Raw genomic sequence first — 18660 nt, forward strand, 5'->3', positions numbered from 1 at the left:
ACTCATCTGTGTCCTGAGAAAGGCATGTCCCAAATATATGTGTAAGAGTTGTTAAGAATCAAACTGCCAACAATAAACTGCCCTAGTGACAACATCATAAATTCAACAACCAAAAGACTGAGAAAGAGCCACTTTCTGGGTGGAAAGTTTCTGAAAGGCCTCTCCTCTCCAAGCCACAGACAGTCAGGCCCTGCCAGAATTCCAGGACTCAAGATTCCAGCAGCCACACACAGCAAGAGCAGTGGCACCATTTCATTTAGTTTATTAGACAAAAATATATGATTTAGACAAGTTCGCTGACGCGCTATTTACAATCTGAAATCACTCTATATACAGAAAGAAAGGGAAAAAAAATAAAAGACACAAGCACGTGGGGGCATTTACCCAACCGATAATCAGCCAGAGCAGGGTGGCAGCCACCAGAGCCCAGCCTCCGGGGGAGGCCAGCTGTCTGGACTCGAGCTCGGCCGGGACGAGCCCCTTTCTGCAGAAAGCGATGGATGGGAGTCGTTGACGTCGTTGCCATATTTGTCCTTTATACCAGTCTGAAATATTTGTCTTAATTCCTCCTTCATCCCTTCCCCTCCCGAACTCCTCCCCCCTCCCACCCCCCCGCAAAAGTAAAAGAAGACCCTGAATCAGGCGGACGGGAGGGCTGCTAGGATCCGAGGCGTTCCCTCCTGCGGGGCCAGCGAGCTGCGGGGAAAACACAGCAAGACAGAAGAAGGCAAAGGGACTGTCAGAAGATGGACGCTGGGACCCGGAGTCGCCGGTTCAGCCTTCTGAACGCTAAAGGGGAAGCGGGAGGAGGGGTGGGGGGCGGGTCGCCTGACCCGCGCGGCTCCCGGCTTAGGAGAAACCCGGGTAGACCCGGCGGGCCCGGCACGCTGAGCTGGTGGGCAGCGTCCCATCAACACAGACTGCGCGACCCTACTGCCAACCGGACCTGTTCCCTCCCCTGCCCAGTGGTAAAAGCAAACGACACTCACTTGTCGCGCACCGGCTGGAAGGGCGACTTTAACTGCTGTGGCGGCGAGTCCGGCCTGGGGACAATGTCTCTCTCTGCAAGGGAGAGAGAGAAGCAGTTAGGACTGGGAGACCTGTTCGGGGTAGGATGGGGGCAGAGGTGCGCAGGTCTCCTCCACACCCCACTCCGTCTCGCCCCTGAGGCAGGGTCTCCGATAGAAACATCCCGTCCTCTGCCCTACAGGCAGGCTGTGGAGCAGAGCTCTCTCGGGAGAGCCCGAGGGCCTTGGCCTGGCTCTCCTAATTCAGTCGAAGATTACTACTCAGCCGGGCTCTTCGGCGAACGCCTCCCGTTCCCAGCCCGATGCCCCCCGCCCCCACGCTCCTCCCAGGCTCCGGATTTCTGGCCCGGGACGGGAAGGATGCTCCCTGCACCTTACCTGGGAGCGCGGGGCTGCTGCGGGCCGAGGCCTTGTCACCGTGGAGCATCCCCGCTGCAACGGCGACGGGCTGCTGCGGCGGAGGTGGCGGCGCGGACAAGTGCGGGCCGTGAGGCCCGGTGTGGGGCGTTCCGACGCCCAGAAAGGAGCGCATGTTGAGCAGCGAGCCCTGTGCCAGAAAGGCGCCGTTGGTCCAGTTGGAGAACTTGCCGATGTGGCAGGTGTACAGTCCGTGGCTGGGCAGGAAGGCGGGGTGTTGCAGCGGCGCGCCCGCAGGGGGCCCATGCGCGCCCGGATGGCTGGCGGGCGGCGGTGAGGCCTTGGGCGCGCCGTCCGGGCTGGTGGCAGTCTCGGCCAGTGACCAGATCTTAGGCTTGCTGTGCGGCGCGCCCTGCAGGCCACCCGCCGCCACACCTGGGCTCAGCAGACGCGTGCTGCCCGGCTCTGGGACCTCCTTAGCCAAGCCTAGGGGAGAGTCTTGGGTCTTGAGCGCGTCGGCGGCCGCCAGCGGCGATCCTTGCTCCCGGGCGAGGGTGGCCGGCACTGTGGGCGCTCGTGGCGCCTCAGCCTTGTCTTCGTCGTCCTCGTTGCTCTGGTCGCCGTCGTGCTCGTCGATCTTGTCGATGTCGATACTTTCCAGATCGATCTCCTCGTCGTCCTCGGCCTTCTCGGGATCGCCCTCCGTGTCACTTCCGAAGAGGGCGCCGTCCTCCTGGTCCTTGCTGCGTGCGCCCCACGTCACCTTATTCTCCTTCTTGAGGCGCCGGCGCGCGTTGGCAAACCAGGTGGAGACTTGCGTGAGGGTCATCTTGGTGATGATGGCCAGCATGATCTTCTCGCCCTTGGTGGGGTAGGGGTTCTTGCGGTGCTCGTTGAGCCAGGCCTTAAGCGTGCTTGTGCTCTCCCGCGTAGCATTCTTGGGCCTCCCAGGATCCCCATACTGGAACTGGCCGTAGGGGTAGTAGGCCGGGGCCGTGTGGGCAGCGAAGGTGGCAGGGTGCACCCCAGGGTTGTCCTTGAGTTCATACTGTGATCCCTGTGGCCACAAGGCCCAGCGAGGGAGGAGATAGCAGGGGTGGAGAAAGAGATAAAGATAAAGATAAAGATGAGTCCCCGGAACTCAGGGGTAAGTCAGGGGCAGCTGCTCCTGTTCTCTGGAAAGCAAAAGGCCCCAATTCACCACCCGAGGGGCGACGGGGGAGAGGGGTTAGTCAAGTAGCTGCCTCCAGGAACTGCGCTTCTACCGACCTTGCTTGCCTAGCTTTTCTATCACTCAAGAAAAGTTCTAGAATCCTTGCCTCTAAGGAAGGCCACAGAGGGAGCCGAAGCCGTTAGGATTTCCCTAGGCCGCTTTCTGTCCCCCCCTCCACCCCCACGACAACTCCAGAGGCCTGATTTCCAAGTTTACCTCTAGGTAGAGTGGAAAATCTTTTAACTAGGTCGATAAAACAGCTTCTCCAAAGGTGTAGAAGCTAGAGCCCATGTTCCCAACCCTCCAACCCCGAGAGGGTGAAACAAACAAGCAAAAAAAAAAAAACCCTCCTGATTTTCTCCGGGCCCAAAGCAGCCAGCAATTTAAAATGAAAGCACAACTCCTTTTTAGTTTCCATATTAATCTGCATATAATGGCTCACCCACACTTAAAGGTATATAGTGGTGACAGGTAATTTAAAATTTTAATCCTGGTCATCATGGACAACAATAACAAAAGTACCATTTGTTGTTTTAAAAAACACAAAAGGAGGGCTTATCCGGTAAAATATTAACGCGAGGGCTGAAGGGCTGGTGTAGAGGCGTGGAACCGGTTTCCTGGGCCTCTTCTACTTTGTCTCTGAAGTTTGACTTTGATCTGCAGCAAGCGGCACGAACTGTGTGCAGGCATTTAGAGGCTCTGATTTATTTGCAATCAATATTCTTTTTATCATCGGTAGTAAAACACTGAAAGTCAAATTATCCCATCAGGTTTTTTGGTAAATAACATTTTATCTTTCTAACAACCTCATTAGGCCTCATTATTACTATAAATTGCCCAGACAGATATTCCCTTTACAATTTTATCTTTTGACTTCCAAACCCCCAGTCCTAACAGCGTGGAAATCCAGGCCTAGCATCTGAGTTTGGGATTAGGCTTCCTTCCCAAGACCCCAAAGAAGTCCACAGGAAACACATATACACCTAGGGGGGGGGGGTTCTCTATAGTACACCCTTAGGGGGAGAAAAAAAAAAGCTTCTGCCTTTCCCCGTGGCACTACCTTGGAAGCAGGTTCTCAACACAGAGCTTCCTTCCTCCCCCACAAACACAGGGGGGTGTCAAATGGTACACATCTGCATTCAAAAATTCCGTAAAAAAAATTATAATCCTTTGCGTACAATCATCCAGTTGCTATTAGCAGAAGTGGGTTACAGACTCTGAGAAAGTTGTAAAGAACAGAAGATTTCTTTGAGTAATTAGTACGGTGGTCCATGCCACAGAGAAAAAAACGTCCTTGGCCAGATTTCGTTTTTGCCTAATCGTTACAAAATGTACTTTGCACTTTTCTAATGATTTTGCTTATGACTGAAAAGAATACGTTAAGGCCTCTTCTCAGCTGGGAATTCTTTTTGAAAGGATACCTTGTAAATCTCTCATCGCTTGCTTGGCATCGCAGACGCCAGAACAAAATGGGAGCTGATCTTTTTCGACAGCAAGCGATCTGAAAGGCAGCTGGGGCTGCTTTCAGAGAAACAGGCTTTCTTTCCAAACAAGGAAAAGTTACAGGAAAGCCCACCGGCCGCTTTGCACGCGGAAGGTTGGCGGGTATTTATTTCCTGTTTCTTCTTTGAGAAGTGAGGAGACCTGGGGGTGCCTGAAAACTGCGTTATCCCGCCGGCAGCAGCGCAAGAGGAGGCTGCTTCTCTGGTCCCCGCGCCTGGCACAAAAATCACCAGCAGCCCAAGTTTCAATCCGACTTTGCATCAGACCAAGGAAAATGTGCCGTTTGGATCGACAGACTGGCCCGTGCCCGGCAGAGCCCCCGCCCCCCACATCTGACACCCACTGGGACTGAAGACTAAGGACATCATTTATTTTCAGCCCAGGGACTCTGTTGTCTTTAACCTCCCATTATGTAACCAGGGAAGAAAAGTGTTTTATTTCGGTGCAAAAGAAATGAAAACTTTGGCAACTTACGAAAGTCAAAGCTAACACCATTTTAGACGCCAAAAAATATTTCAACTTAATTTCTCCCTGTATCTCAATTTTACATACACACACCTTTTAAGAGACCCCTACGGCCAGTCCGATCGCCTTTGTTACCTTGATTTTGACAGCATTCACCAGGCTTTAAACTTGGATACGATTGTGTGAGCTTTGCCAAAGAGGAGAGAAACCACGTCTCCCCTGTCCAGCCCAAAAAGCCGCGGAGATCGTTCGAGCGGGCCCCCGGACTGGAGGAGACTCCAGGAAAAGCGGGCCGAGATTTCGGAGTTCCTCCGCCTCCACCCTGCCGGGGCACCGGGTGAGCTGGGCCCTGGCCGCCAGCGTGGGCCGCGCGCCCCGGGCCTGCTTCTGCGGCCTCGGGACTCCCGCCGAGATCCCCCTTCTCGGCCTGGCCTCCAGCCTGCCACGCTGAGATGGCGGGGCCATTGCCCGCTGGCCCCTACTCGCTGCCCAGGTCCCCGCCGCCACGGACCTGCGGGCAGGGAAGCGCGCACTCCTCGTCCCAGCCCGCTCTGCCCGTCCGTGGCTCTCCCTCCCGCGCACCACGCCGCCTGAGCCCCTCTGCCCTGGGCGCCGGGTCCAGAAGGGAGAGGCCGCCCCGGCAAGAAAGGCGTGCAGCTGCGAGGCGCACTCACCATCTGCGAGAAGAGGCTGAGGTCCGCGGCGTAGGGCAGGAAGGCGCTGTAGTTGGGCGCGCCCGCGTAGGGTCCAGCGGCCGCGTACATGCCCAGCACCGAGGTGACCGCTGCCGCGCCCGCGCCTGCGCCCAGCTCCGCTGCCCCCGGCCGGCCCGACGAGGCGGCCGCGGCGGCCGCTGCGGCGGCGGCCAGCACCCCGGGGCGCTCTCCGCCGTAGGCGCCGGGCCCCGCGGCGCTCAGGTACTGCGGGTAGCCCAGCTGTGGGAAGGACATGTCCGCGGACTCGGAGGCGGCGGCGGCGGCGGGCAAGTATTAAAGGATCGAGGGAGGGAGGCGGGGGGTTGGGGGGAGGCGCGGCGGTGGGGTGCGGGCGGCGGGCCGGGCGCTCTCGGGCCGGCCAGGAGGAGGGGGCCGGGGGCTGCTCCTCGGCCCGGTGCTCGCTGGCGCCCGGCTCCCGGCTGCGCCCGGATCCACGATCCCGCGCCGACTGCGCCGGCCGCCCTCCGCTCGGCGGCGGGGCTCTCAGACACAATTTGAAGTTGATGCTTTGATTGGCATCCCCTTGAGCGCTGGCCCCGCCCCCGGCTCAGCTCCCGTCCTCCTCCCAGCCTCCCGCCCGCCCTCGCCGGCCTCTCCCGCCCCTCCCGGCGAGCACGTGGTGCCCCGCGCCGGCCGGGCCACCTCCGCCTGCGGTGTGCGCGCGAACGGCGGGGCAGCCGGTGCGGGCCCCGCGGCCGCGGGCTCTTTCCCGACCAGCCCCCGCAGCTGTCTGACAACCTGTCGACACCGGTTTACAGCTGTCGGACACCGGGGTTTGCTGTTTCGCAGCCGAGGTGTGTCTACTATTTCACAAAAACAAATCGGCTCCTGCTTTTCCACCGTTGGGGCTGGCCGGGGCGCAGTAATAGCCGATGGGGAGAAGCCTCTCTTCAAAGGTCCGAGCTGCCTTTGCTTCCGTGGACGTCTGGCAGAAGTGCACCCAGGTGCCCTCGGTGCTCCACTAAACCTGCGTGTCGTGACATCCGACGCGGTCGTGGCGTCCAAGGGAGCCCCATTAGGTAGTAAGTCATCTGGCAGTGACCGGCCTTGCTGCACTTGGAGAAGCGGAAAGAGGCCGAGTTCTGCACGTTTTCGCTGTTGTGGAAACTTTGAGAAAGGGAACCCTGGCTGAGAAGCCGCTTGCTGATGGAGGCAGATGCCGTCTATGATAGAGTTTGGGGGGCGAGAGACGTTTTTCTTTACAACTACAGCATCAAAGCAGCGGGATGGAAACATTCCGATGCCCAACCTGGCGACAGGAGAAGCCAGTGTGGCTTGGGCGCCCCTCGTTTGTCCCCTAGATGTCCAGATACAGAAAATAAACGAGTGGAGGACGCCGGCCTGAGGCTGCTCCAAGACCAGGCTGGGGACAGGACGTCCCTCTTTTCTCTCCAGCCTCCGCCCCGCGGAAAGAGCGAGCCAATAGAGCCGGATGCGTCGCTGCGGGTTGGCTCCGGGTCGCCGAGGGCCTGGCCACTCTAGGGCTCAGAGGCTGAGTGCACGCTCCTCTCTCCTCGTCTCCCTATGCTCGGACAGGTCGAGTAGGCAGCCCCTGAGCTTTGCTCGCTAGCTTGGTCCCCGTGGCCCAGGTTACCCTCCTGGACTTCTGGGGCCACTTTGCCTCGCACCTCCCACGCGGCAGCCAGAGCGCGGAGCGGACTCCCTGCTGCCGCGGTTCGGTACACTGGACCCCGCAGGAATTTCATCTACGGACTCCGAAGTCGTACTCAGTGTGGGCCCGTTCCGAGCCGCCGGACTGAGGCTGATTACCGGGCCCTGTCCCCAGCATGCTGCTGGTGACCTGGGGCCACCCGTATCCTGGACACCAACTGCCAGGATCAGGGAAACCTAGGGACTTCCGCAGCATTAGAAAGGCTCCCGTTTTCCCATTTTAAGGTCTGAGGACAGACACAGAACTACCACGTAACAGTAGTCATCACCAACTCTATAATGTGGCTGTAATTTCTCTGTTGTCAGGTTTTCTTCCTTTTCATGCTATTGTGTCCCCCCACATTCTTGCCGAAGCCCCCAAATCTCTCCAGAAACCTCCTGAAACTGCCTGGGCTTTTTTTCTGCTGTGACAGATTGGGGGTGGGGAGGGGCAGTGAAGAGGCAGGCACTTGGCACTCCTGCTTAGGGAAGTCCCTAACCACAGCTTCCTCCTGCTCCCCAGCCTACCTCTAGGCACCCCAACTCCTTCTCCCCTACATCCAAAACAAACGAAAGATCTAGCTTCAGCTCTGTCTCATTTAGCAAACTTCAGTGTCACATTTCAGGGCAACAGGTAAACACAGCTATGGGCTGGGATCCTAGCAGACCCTGGACAACTTAACTCACCTCTTCCCTTCTTTCTCCTTGACCCTTTACCAGAAAATTAGAACGTAGAGAACTAGAAAGCAGTAAGAAAAATGCCTCCAAAGTAGCCCATTGGAGAGAGGGAGGGGCAGAGAAGGCTTGAGAACTTCCTGACTAAGCTTTGCCAAGGAGAGTGTCCTCTCGCCAGCCCTCTACTCATTTTTAATCATCAAATGGTTAAGCAGGGTGATAGAAGGCCCAGGGTGCCTGAGCCAGGAGAGAGGCTCTAACCAGATACCTTGGCCCTGCCTTGAATATCCTCTTCATGCAGGTCCAGCTCACTTTCTCAGCCCTCCAGGGTCTAGGCCCATCCTACTGCTGATCCTAAAGGAGCGGGGCAAATAGGAGGAAGTGCCCGGGTCTTGCGCGCCTCAGGCAAGGGAGGGGGGACCGGCAGTGGGGCTCCAGCGCCCGCCTTTGAAAGCCGATAGCTTCCAACAGTGTAGCTCTAAGAAGGCAAACCTGAAGAGACCAGCTTCCCAGACTCTCAGCCAAGGTCCCTGCCTGGCACGGGAATGACTTGGGCAGGCCCATCCAGCGTTATGGAAGGTGCTCCTAGCGGGAGTGGCTCCCTTTCCAGTCGCCACCCAGTCTTCACTGAGATAGAGGCAGAGCCGCCCAGGGGTGCAAAGCCACCAGACCTAGGAGTCCATGCGCGGTCTGATCGGAGCTCCGCCTGGCCAACTTCCGGGCTGGGATCTGCGTGCCCAGGTGCTCCGTAAGGACCTCCACTCACGGACCAGTGGCACTTGGCACCTGTCACCAGCAGCGCAGCCCCACAAAACTCCACAGTGGCAGCTGACCGGGACCTTCTAACGGGAAAGCCCTGACTCGACACGATCTGGCTAGGATGTGGACCTTTGGGGGCACCCGTGGGTGTGCGGGGTTCCATCAGTGTGTGGCCTTGGCTATGAGGGAGGGAGCAGCTATGGTGGGGAAGAAGAACGTTCTGAGGCCCCGGTGAGTGGGGGTAAGGCTGGGGCTGGGATTGGGGAAGGATTGGCAAACCTTATGAGTTTGAACCAAGTTGACTGTTAAATTGATTTTAAAGCCTGGTGGAAAGTTTACTTGTTATCATTATGAGGATAGGGTGAGTAGTAGTTTTCTAAACAGGAGGGAATTGCTGTTCCAGTCCTAAAAAAGATTGTGTCCTTTTCAGTCCCCGGCCCCTCAGTACAGTTAGTCTTGGATCCCTTCCCACCAACCAGCATATTTACATTAAGAATAAAATTAAGCAAACCAAATAGCAATCCTCACTTATGATTTTACTTATTGTAAAATAATTCTTCACTGTTTCAAAGCTCCAATGACCTAGGTCTGAAGAAGAGGAGAAAGCTCACAGAGGGACCGACCACTCCCTGGAGCCAATACGGGGACCTACCTTTAACACAAAGGATGGGGATACAGCTGACAGTGCCATGACCTCCTCAACTGCTTTTCAAAATGGCCAGGGGTGGGCGCCCTGACCAGGCCGGGACCTCCGTACCCTAGTCAGCCCCTGTGCCCCAACGTGAGCATCCTGATTTATGAGTCTTGTTAAATACTCATTAGGACTTTGCACCTTTCTCCAGCAGAACTAGGAAGCCACCCAGAGGGGAAACAGTGAGGCAAGTTCCAAACAATCTGAGATAGCAATGACCTGCGAGAAGAGCTCAGCTGTAAGCCTGTGCCCAAGGGCGCCAGGCCAGGGATGGGATCCCGCGGGCTACCGTGATCCAGTGCCCAGACAGCACTCTCCTGCCACGCCAAACCAAGCGCACCGCCACGGAGGTGAGGAGTTGTCAAAGAGGGCTCTGGTGCCTCCTGATGGAGAGCACAACCCAGTGGGAGCTGGATTAAGGGGACCCCAATGAGAGGAGCGCCTCGGTGGGAAGAGCCAAGTACTGCCCGAGAGAAGAGCCTCTTAGAGACTTCAGAAAACGCTGGAAGGAAGAGGCCCAGAAGCAAGAGACAGGGATGGTTAGAATTTCAAAGCAGTGCTTGAAAAGAGTCAGGGTTTGGCTACCTGGAAGTGGGCAGGCAGACAAAATGAGACCAGGGACCTGGAGCTTCTGAACCTGCAGGGGTTTCCCACCATGGCGGCACAGAGAAATAGACCACAGTGGCTGGGAGTGTCTGAGGAAGTGAATTACATGCATGTGCACATGTAAATATTTTTAAAACCTCCCCTTAATTAACCAGATCATTTCCATTATGCCTCCAACCTGATCAACAGGAACAGTGTGAGGGTTTTCAGGGTTTATAATTTGATGTCACCAGACTGCTGCTTGGGGGCAGAGGTAGGATGCTGCACCAGCTGCACTCATGTTTATTTGCTTTATTTGTGTTCCTGTAGGGCTCCATTATGCAGTGTTTAATTAGTTTGTGTTTGTATTTCACCCGTCCCAAATCAATGCCATCCCGGAGCTTGGTGTTGTAAATGCTGGCAGTACAGGTGTACTTCCTGTGTCTGACAAGTGAAACCGGGCCTGCCACTCAGCCCAGCCGACTGTCCGCTCTTTGCAGCCAGGAGGGGAAGATCAAAGCCAGCTGGGACTTCTGCACTTCTCCCCCTACCCCTCTTCCATGAGCAAAGTTGTGGCTGTGGCTCTGGATGCCTTTGGAGGGAGCCACTGGACCACCCGCATGGAGGACAAATGACTTCATTTTATTTAAGTCCTGTGGCCTTTGGGCCACCATTGGCCTCCAGCTCTTTGCACTTGGGGCCTAGTGGGCTGGTGCTGAAACTGTGCAGGGAGCCCCCACCCCCACACTGCCCCATGCAGGGTTGTGAGCATGCAGATAACCTAGCAAGGAAGGTCACTGTGAGTGGCTTCCTGCCTGGTTCCACAAATCCTTTCAGTGGAACCCAGAGTATACAGTCCAAACTTCTGGAATCTCCAGACATGAGGACCCCCCCAACCCTTCTCATGTATGTACTGGCATCGCTTTCTTCTTGAAATGACCTCTGTGGAGCTCCAGTAAATCTCTCCTTCCAGTCATCAGGGAATTCTTTTAAAGCTTTTTTTTTTTTCTCGTCAGGAATAAGAGATTGTTCATCTGTAACTAGACCACATAGAAATTATGATTCAACAGCAGTGTATATTTAATTAGAGTAATCTCACTTGAATTTAATTACCTAATGAATTATTTGTTTAAAAAATAGAACGTCTTGTTTGCCAAGTACGGTGCAGACCTCAGATAAGAACTTGTGTTATAAGGACATTACAGTTTAAAAGTAGGCATGTATTAAGGCTTATATTTTAACTCTTTGCATGTGTAACTGGTACTGTATTAATAAAACAAAAACAATAGTCACCTGAAGGGTGTAGGAGTGCACCAGCACTGTTCTGGCCACACAGTCATCTATTCTGTTATGTGCACATCTCTTTTGGAAATTAATAACTTCTAACTTTTTGTCATGTAAGTCTAGTTTATTTTTAAACTTATTTCATTTGCTTTCAGTAACACAGTTTTTTCTAGTGCAAAATGACAGCTGTCTATTCGAAGACTTATTTTATGATTAGCGTTTGCACTGAAGTAGGGCACCCTTCAGGAAAATTCTACCCCAGCTCATCTGGGTCCCTGAGGCATCCACCCTGGCAGTAGGAAGACATTCCTGTTTATCAAACTTATGGAAATGGAAGCTACCATGGCCCAGACTCTGACTTTAATCCTTAATTCCTAAACTGTGGAAGAATTTTTACTTCCACTTGTATTCCAAAAGCAAAAGCAAATAATTCCAAGCCATATCATCCTTTTGGAGAAGTCTGAAGTTGACGATGTTGAGGCAACCCTAACAATTGGTGCACTAAAACAAAGTTTATAACCAGGTTCCTTAATGGGGGAGTGCAATCTACTGGAAATCTAACAGAATTTCTGTATTTTCTGTGGTCTAGTTGCTGCAGAAGCAGACTGCTTCATTTCCTCCACTATCCCAGATGATGGACAGAGTTTTCTACCCCTACAAGATGGAATTTCAGCAGAGAAATGCATGTATGGACATGGGGCAGAGAGGGTTTCGCCCTCTCACTGAATGGAGAGTAGGAAATAAGAATACCTCAAATCCACTTGGTTGAATTCTACTCTTATTTTCATTAATATTCCATTAATCAAATAATTTAATGGAAAGTTTGGTCACCATTGTCCCATTACTATTAAATATTACTAATATGCTGTTTAGCTAAGCAAGAATAGGACAAAGTAAAAATTCAACACTAATAAGAATTATTTTTTTATTTCTTCTTAGAATCCCTGATCTTTATCATAGCTGTGCATTTTGAAATTGATGCTCTAACAACCAGTAGTGGTTAAATTATAATATAAACTTATTCACATTCCATTATGATTACAGTAGCATCCTTCTTCCAAAGAACCAGATCTACATGCATACATATTTTAAATATATATGAATTTACCTCACATATCCTTCTAAATCACAAGTGACAATAAGAACCAGAAAGAACAAGAGATAATAGTTTAAGAGCAATACCGCATTTCTCACATCTGAGCAAGGACAAGGATGATTTGCTGGTAAAACCCACAAAGGAAATGATATGTGTGGGATGGAAGAAGATGAAAATACTAAATGGCATATTTATGTTGGACTATTCCAAAATTGTTTGAAATTTAGACCAAACGATATTCTATCTTGCATGACTTCCTATCAGTCTTAAATCACTTATATTATTAAAGATAAAAACTACCTACAAGAAACACTTTTTAAAAAATCCGTTGACAAATATTTGCCCACACAACATCCTAAGTAGAAAGTTTTATGCTTTCTGGGTTTCCAACAATGTGTACACTGGAAGTCACTAAAGGCATATCAGCTCACCAATAATGCCCAACCGGGGACCTGCCTACAGGGACTTCAGGGGAGAGCTTCTCAGAAGTTCTGAAGACCCTTAGGGTCTTTTGCCATTCTCCAAAACATCCTTATAGAAAAACACAATCTGGGGTATGAAATGAATCTAACAGGGAAAAGGTAACACTTCTCTAGACCCAGGAGTACCCTAGACTGTTTTTTATTAAATGTCATCTTGAACTTGACTGTCACCCAAAGCTGTCTCCAGAGCTGCTCCAGAGTTCAGGGTTCTTATCTGGGCTCGACTAGCTTCTTCTCTTGCATGTACTCAAGCAAGAAAAGCAGCATAGAAAGGCCTAGGGTCCTGCCCCCTAACTTCATACCAACTTTGAGTACATGACACACTTGTGACCAAAAAAAGAAGCCATCTTGGACAGTCCCCAGGCCAAGAAATTTTCCCTCTTCAGCCTCTAAGTGAGCTTCCCTATCACCCAGTTTCAGAGCCCCTCCCAATGCCTCATGCTGACCAAGGCTGCCAAGATGTTTCTTCCAGGCCACCTGTTCCATGTTCTGGGGGCTCTTCTGGCCCTCTATTAGAAACCCAGATGGCCTAGGGTCTCTTCTGTTGGCCATAAGCTGACTAATGGCAGCCTAATTCTAGTTCCTAATTGTACCTATGATGATGGTTAATTGACAGGGATATATGAACTTAAACTCCTGCACAGGGAATAGTCACTTTTAATAAGAGCCCATCAGTGCATCAACCCCAAGTTCCTAGGAGAGACCCACACTCTGGATAGAGGATGGCTTTGTGCCTTGAGTAGGTGCACCATTGCACTCCTGGCATCACTCATCACAGGAAAATGTCCATGGTGTCAGTTAAGCCTCATTTCCCAGGTTTTACAAAAAAAGAAGCCTACAATAGTTATGCCCATGCTGCAAATCTACCTGGGTCCCTGGCCCTGGTGTAATGTAGGCACAGTAGGCTTTTGCCAAGAAACAATCGCCATGAAAATGAAGAATTTGAGTCCGACCCTGTCTTTCATCAGCGGCTGCACCTCACTGCCAGCAAATGCATTATCGCCATGGCGGTGAGGTGGTAGAAAGCATCAGTGATCCTTTTACAAGTGAAGACTGTGTGACATTATCTCTAGGGTTGAGTTAAGTGATTTGTTGAAGGTCACTTAGCAAGAGTGTAATAAATCCAGGATTAGAACCTGGGCTCCTACTTCCACAGTCTGCATGCTGGGCTAGGGGCACATAGATTTGTTGATCTAATCCTCCTCTGCACCCTTCTCCCAAACCCTGAAGCCCTCTGCTCCCCATGCCCCTAGGTTCACGTGACTGTGTTGCAGCAGTCAGCACTGGTAGGCTGTTGATTCTTCCCTACATCCCTTCCTTTTTCCTCTTTTTTTCATTTATTGATTCCCTTAGCAAACATCATGGAGGGCTACTATAAGAAATGGGCAGTTTCTTGTGCTGAGGGAGGAGCTAAGATGAACTAAACACTTATCTAAATATCTGAGATAAGCATCTATGGTCAATCATACAGTTGAGTGAAACACATGCAAACACCTAACTATTCTACAAGGCAGAAATAGTGCAAATAGGGATATGCCGGTTATTTGGCTTTTGTCTCTCTGCTTCAACCTCCCCTTCCACCTTCCACTGAGCAAGGTGGGGACCAGCAAGCACCATATCCACATTGACAATTTCTCTCTCTTTGACTCTGCCAAAAGTGGGTGCCAGGGTGAGGCTTTGGGGAGGAAGAAGGGAGGTGGCCTTGTTCTCTTGATTCCTGATCACTTCATGTGATGCAGCATCCACTTAGTGGCATGCTTCACCCTACAGCAGCAGGTCCTCTATGGCAGCAGCTGAGTCCAGTTTTCAGCACTCAGAGAGCTGGGCCATTGTGTGTCCTCAAAGCCCAGATCAGATGGCAGCATCTCTGCCCAGCTATGGGGCTTCCTTATGTTTCACCATTTCTATCCTCGTTCTTCTCTTCCTGGCCCTGGGGTAGTAGCTGTTTTCTGTTCCTTTTTTTTTTTTTTTTTTTAACTCGGTCAATTAACTAATTGAAAATTCTTCATACTGAATCCATTTGCTACGGTGACTATAACACCATACTCAGGCCAATTACTTAAACAACAGAAGTTCATGTTTATCTTCTCAGTCTAGAGGCTACAAGTCTAAGAAGAAGGTGTCGGCAGGGCTGATTCCTTCTGAGGCTGTGAGGACAATTGGCTCCAGACCCTTTTCCTAGCTTCCAGAAGTTTCTGGCAATCCCTGACATTCCTTGGCTTGTAGACTCATCATATCAGTCTCTGTCTTCATGTTCACATGGCCTTTTCCCTGTGTGCATTTCAGAGTCCAGATTTCTTCCCTTTTACAAGGACAACATTCATTTTGGATTAGGGCCCACTGTTCTCCAGTATGACCCAATCCTAACTAATTACATGTGCAATGACCCTATTCCCACATCAAGTCACATTCTGAAGCAAAAGGGTACTATGATGTCTCCATATGAATCTTGGAGAAGAACGTAATTCAACTCTTACTGGCATCTAATTAAGAATTATTCACATTAACTTTTTCCTGTCCAAATAATTGTAGTTGTTGTCCTCACACTAAAACTGGACTGATACCAGGAACCAGAACCTTAAGAATCAAAGAATTTATTTTGTCCCTGAGGAAAAGGTACTATGGCCTGTCACTTAAACCAGGCTCTGCATAATGACTTGGATTGGCATATACAAAGAATATGAGTGAAGGGTGTTCTACAGTTGGCATGACAGGTCGGGGGAAGTAGGGAGTACGTGGGTGAGGCTGCAGCACAGCGTTCATCAAGGGCCAGTGTGGGACAATAGGCTGAAGAGTGGATTTCAGTGGCATGTGACAAGTTTAGATGTTATTCTCTGTACAGGTCTCTGTGGAGAATCAGGACAAGATTAGATGTGTCGGTGGAGTATGAATATACTGATTTAGGTCAGCAAAGGTGACTTTGCAGTCCACTGGAGCCATGGTATGCCAAATGCCCCCTGTTCTCTAGGACTTCTGTGCCCCTGATGTAGGTAGATGAGGAGGATGGCTGGCATCCCATTATCCTGCTCTTCCTTGGAAGTCTTCTCAGAAGGAGCTGGGGCAGATAAGAGAAGGACATGGAACACTTTGGGGCCCTTCTTCATATTCTATAAGTAGAATAGCTCCACTTCCCTCATTTTATATCTTGAATTTACAGATAAAAGTTTGTTTGAAATAAATATGAACTTGAAAAATTATAGCATACATTATTTCAGGGTTTTGATTCTGTAGTCTTCAAATGATCTGATAATGCATGAGCATCCACTGGTCTGTGAAATGTGGTATTCTAACACATCTCCTATCTCTGATCAGACTTAATGGGCTTTCTATACATGTCCAGGATACATAGTCACAGCTCTCATGATAGCATGTTTAAATATTTGTCTGATTTTTTTTTTTTTTTTGGTTTTTCAATTACAGTTGTCCCATTTTTCCTGATTCTTTATGATACATAAAATGTTAAACTAAACGGAAATCTGGAATGACAGAAATGTAGGGGAAAATACTGTCAAATAAAAGTAATTGTCATTATTATTATTATTAATGTGGGTGAGCGTAATTTATTTGCAAGCCTTCCTTTGTCATTGAAACATTGAGACCATAACACAAAGACCAAGTTCATGGTTTCATCAGGAGGGAAGACAAATGTAGTGGTTAAAGTGAAATAACAGTCCTCTGTGTTAAATTACTAAACTCCTGATTGACATGTGAAGGAGGAAGAGCTCAACATCACAGGCAATAAATGATGCTTCCATCCAGTTTCCTTGCTAACTCTGTAATTCAAAATATATGTAAAACATATCATCGATGAGCATCTGTCATATAGCAAACCCAATGTCAATTAATATATTTTATCACCACCCTTTGGCATCTTTGCTTGGGAATAAACTCTATTGTTTTCCCAATAGTTAAATTGGTTTTATCTGTGCAGAGGAAGGAAGGAACCATATTGCGGCTATAGTTTTCTTACCAGTTGCGTAGTTTAAAAGCTCATCAAGTCTGTAGTCGATTTCTTGGCAGCTTATACCTAACTGAATTATAGCACTGTGTAACCAAGTTACATAAGATGTTAAATAAAAGAAACTCCATTAAAATCCCAATGTGAACACTAGTCCCTCCAGTAAGACTGAGAGTCTTATCAGAGAAGATGAGACTTTTCAGGGCAGTTTGACTGTGTGGACATCTCTGCCTGTGTAGGAAGTCTCTATCACCACACAGGATGACAGCCTCTGCTCCTCCTGACTCATTCAGTGATGTGATGAAATACTGCCAGGCCATAACATTTATTTATTTTAAGAAGTTGCTTGCTGTTGACTTTCTGTAAATTCTTCCCTGCCCCTTGTATTACCTGTTTTCTCTAAGGAGAAAGCCATTGCTTCAAACCTTACTATCTTCCACCTAAAATGAAAATCTGGGAAAGTTTCTAAAGCCTTATTAAAATGAACATCAAATTTCTGACCCAGAAGACTCATTCTTTACTCTTGCCCTCTCCCCACCCACCAATCTGTCCACCTCTGAAGGCGTTTTCTCCTCCAATGCCCCACTATCATTTACCCAGGAGCTTACTTTTCATCCCTCCTTTACATGACTGCCTACATCCATTTACTGTGACCTATCAATCCTACCCAGTAAAAGCCTTTCAGACCTAGCTTCATCCCTCCCAACTCAAGCCATTGAAATGACTGTCTAGGCTGTTACAAAGGCCTCCAGAGTCATCCTCTTGCTATTTTTCTTTTGTCCTATTGCGCATAAATCATTATGCCACCAGAGTTACATTCATTTTACTCCCCTGCTAAAATATCCTTGGTTCCCTCTTGACTACAGAGTAAAGAGTGCTATCTCTTTAGCACATCATATGTCAACCACCTGGTTGAAACATATCCACTGAAGCTGGAAAGACTTGAGCAGCTGAGGGTCTATTCTCACCTCCTAGAAAATATATTTTAAAGCAATGTAGTGTTTTGTTTAGAAGAGAAAATGTTTTTGGTGAAATTTTGGATCTGGCATTTATCTTGATTTATCATTTATTGCTTCTTATTGCTTTCACTTTCCAACCCACAGTTCTCAGCTCAGAATTGTCTCCTCCTTTCCAAACCCATCTTTCATTTCCTGGTCTTCAAAATCCAGCTGGAAAGCCCATATATTATCCTAGAATTCTAAAATTTCAGAATCCCTTGGGAAGCATGTTAAAATTCATGGGCCTTGCCTAGAGAGCTTCTGATTCATTATGTATGAGGTTGGGTCCAACATTTGAATTTTAAATAAGCACAGAGGTGATTGGGACTTAGTTGGTTGAGAAAAACATTTCATGAACAGGAATCCTAGACACAGTTTTATCCTCAACCCCAATGAACTTCCCTGCCATTCTACCCCACCCTGTGCATTGGAAAAAGAGATCCTGTCCATGTTCTTGACCCATGGCCAGTCTAGCTCAGGCAAGCCCTTTATTTTCCTATGTTGTCCTTACATGAGCTTCCAATACTTCATTCTACCTGGTGCCTTGCCTTTTGCTTTTGCCTGAAAGTCATTTCCCCTTTCCCAGTCTGTTCAGTTTGTGCCATTGTTTACCATCAGTCACCAGGACTTCTTCCTCCAGTCCCCTCCCCTGAATTTCTACATGGAGATCATCATGCCCACTGCAGGTAACCCAGAGAGACCTCATTGTATCACTATCATGGACCTAAATGGGTTTTTAATTTTTAATGATAGAAGGGATCCATAAATATATTTTGTGATTAAAATTTTCATGTAAAATAAAAATATTTCTTGTTAAGCTCACCCATTCCATATCTCTGTCCAATCTCTATTCTGTCCCCAGAGGTAACCATTCTCCAGTTCATGTGGTTATTCCTTCTGCTGCTTGTCCCTGTGTTAACATACGCTGCTCTGCACCCTCACAAATAGATATACACGTAAACATGTGCGTGTGGTAGCTCTGTGTGTTTTTGCACAGTGGTTCCACCCGCTTTGCAGTTTGTCTGCAACTCAGTTTTCCCCTTAATGACCTCTTGTGCATTTTTTTTGTTGTTGTTGTTCACATTGGATCCTCACCATGTTTTAAAAACTGCTGCTCATGATCCAAGAACTATAGTTTATTTAATTAGCTCCAATTAGAGGGTATTTGAATGGTTCCTAATTAGTTATTAGTCCTCCTGG

At 49.6% G+C, this 18660-nt stretch overlaps 1 protein-coding gene across 1 annotated transcript; it reads right to left on the reverse strand.

Moving 5' to 3' along the window:
- Window positions 1-615: 615 nt before the first annotated feature.
- Window positions 616-5583, reverse strand: IRX1 (iroquois homeobox 1). Its single transcript, XM_090278923.1, has 4 exons — window positions 5241-5583; window positions 1407-2442; window positions 990-1062; window positions 616-696 (listed from the first exon to the last, which is right to left on the reverse strand). Exons 1-4 carry the CDS (start codon window positions 5514-5516, stop codon window positions 639-641), a joined length of 1443 nt encoding a protein of 480 aa, XP_090135049.1. The 5' UTR covers window positions 5517-5583; the 3' UTR covers window positions 616-638.
- Window positions 5584-18660: the final 13077 nt, after the last annotated feature.

Source organism: Furipterus horrens, unplaced genomic scaffold (genome assembly GCF_987537825.1).
Source record: "Furipterus horrens unplaced genomic scaffold, mFurHor1.1.pri manual_scaffold_5, whole genome shotgun sequence".
Classification (NCBI taxonomy): Eukaryota; Metazoa; Chordata; class Mammalia; order Chiroptera; family Furipteridae; genus Furipterus; species Furipterus horrens.

What these genes read in the sequence shown, in the direction of transcription:
- IRX1 (XM_090278923.1), bottom strand. Translation starts at nt 5,516, where the DNA reads ATGTCCTTCCCACAGCTGGGCTACCCGCAGTACCTGAGCGCCGCGGGG. An exon ending in TCAGCCTCTTCTCGCAGATG is followed by an intron (nt 2,443 to 5,240) that starts GTGAGTGCGCCT and finishes TTGTGGCCACAG; the next exon opens with GGATCACAGTATGAACTCAA. An exon ending in TTCCAGCCGGTGCGCGACAA is followed by an intron (nt 697 to 989) that starts GTGAGTGTCGTT and finishes TTTTCCCCGCAG; the next exon opens with CTCGCTGGCCCCGCAGGAGG.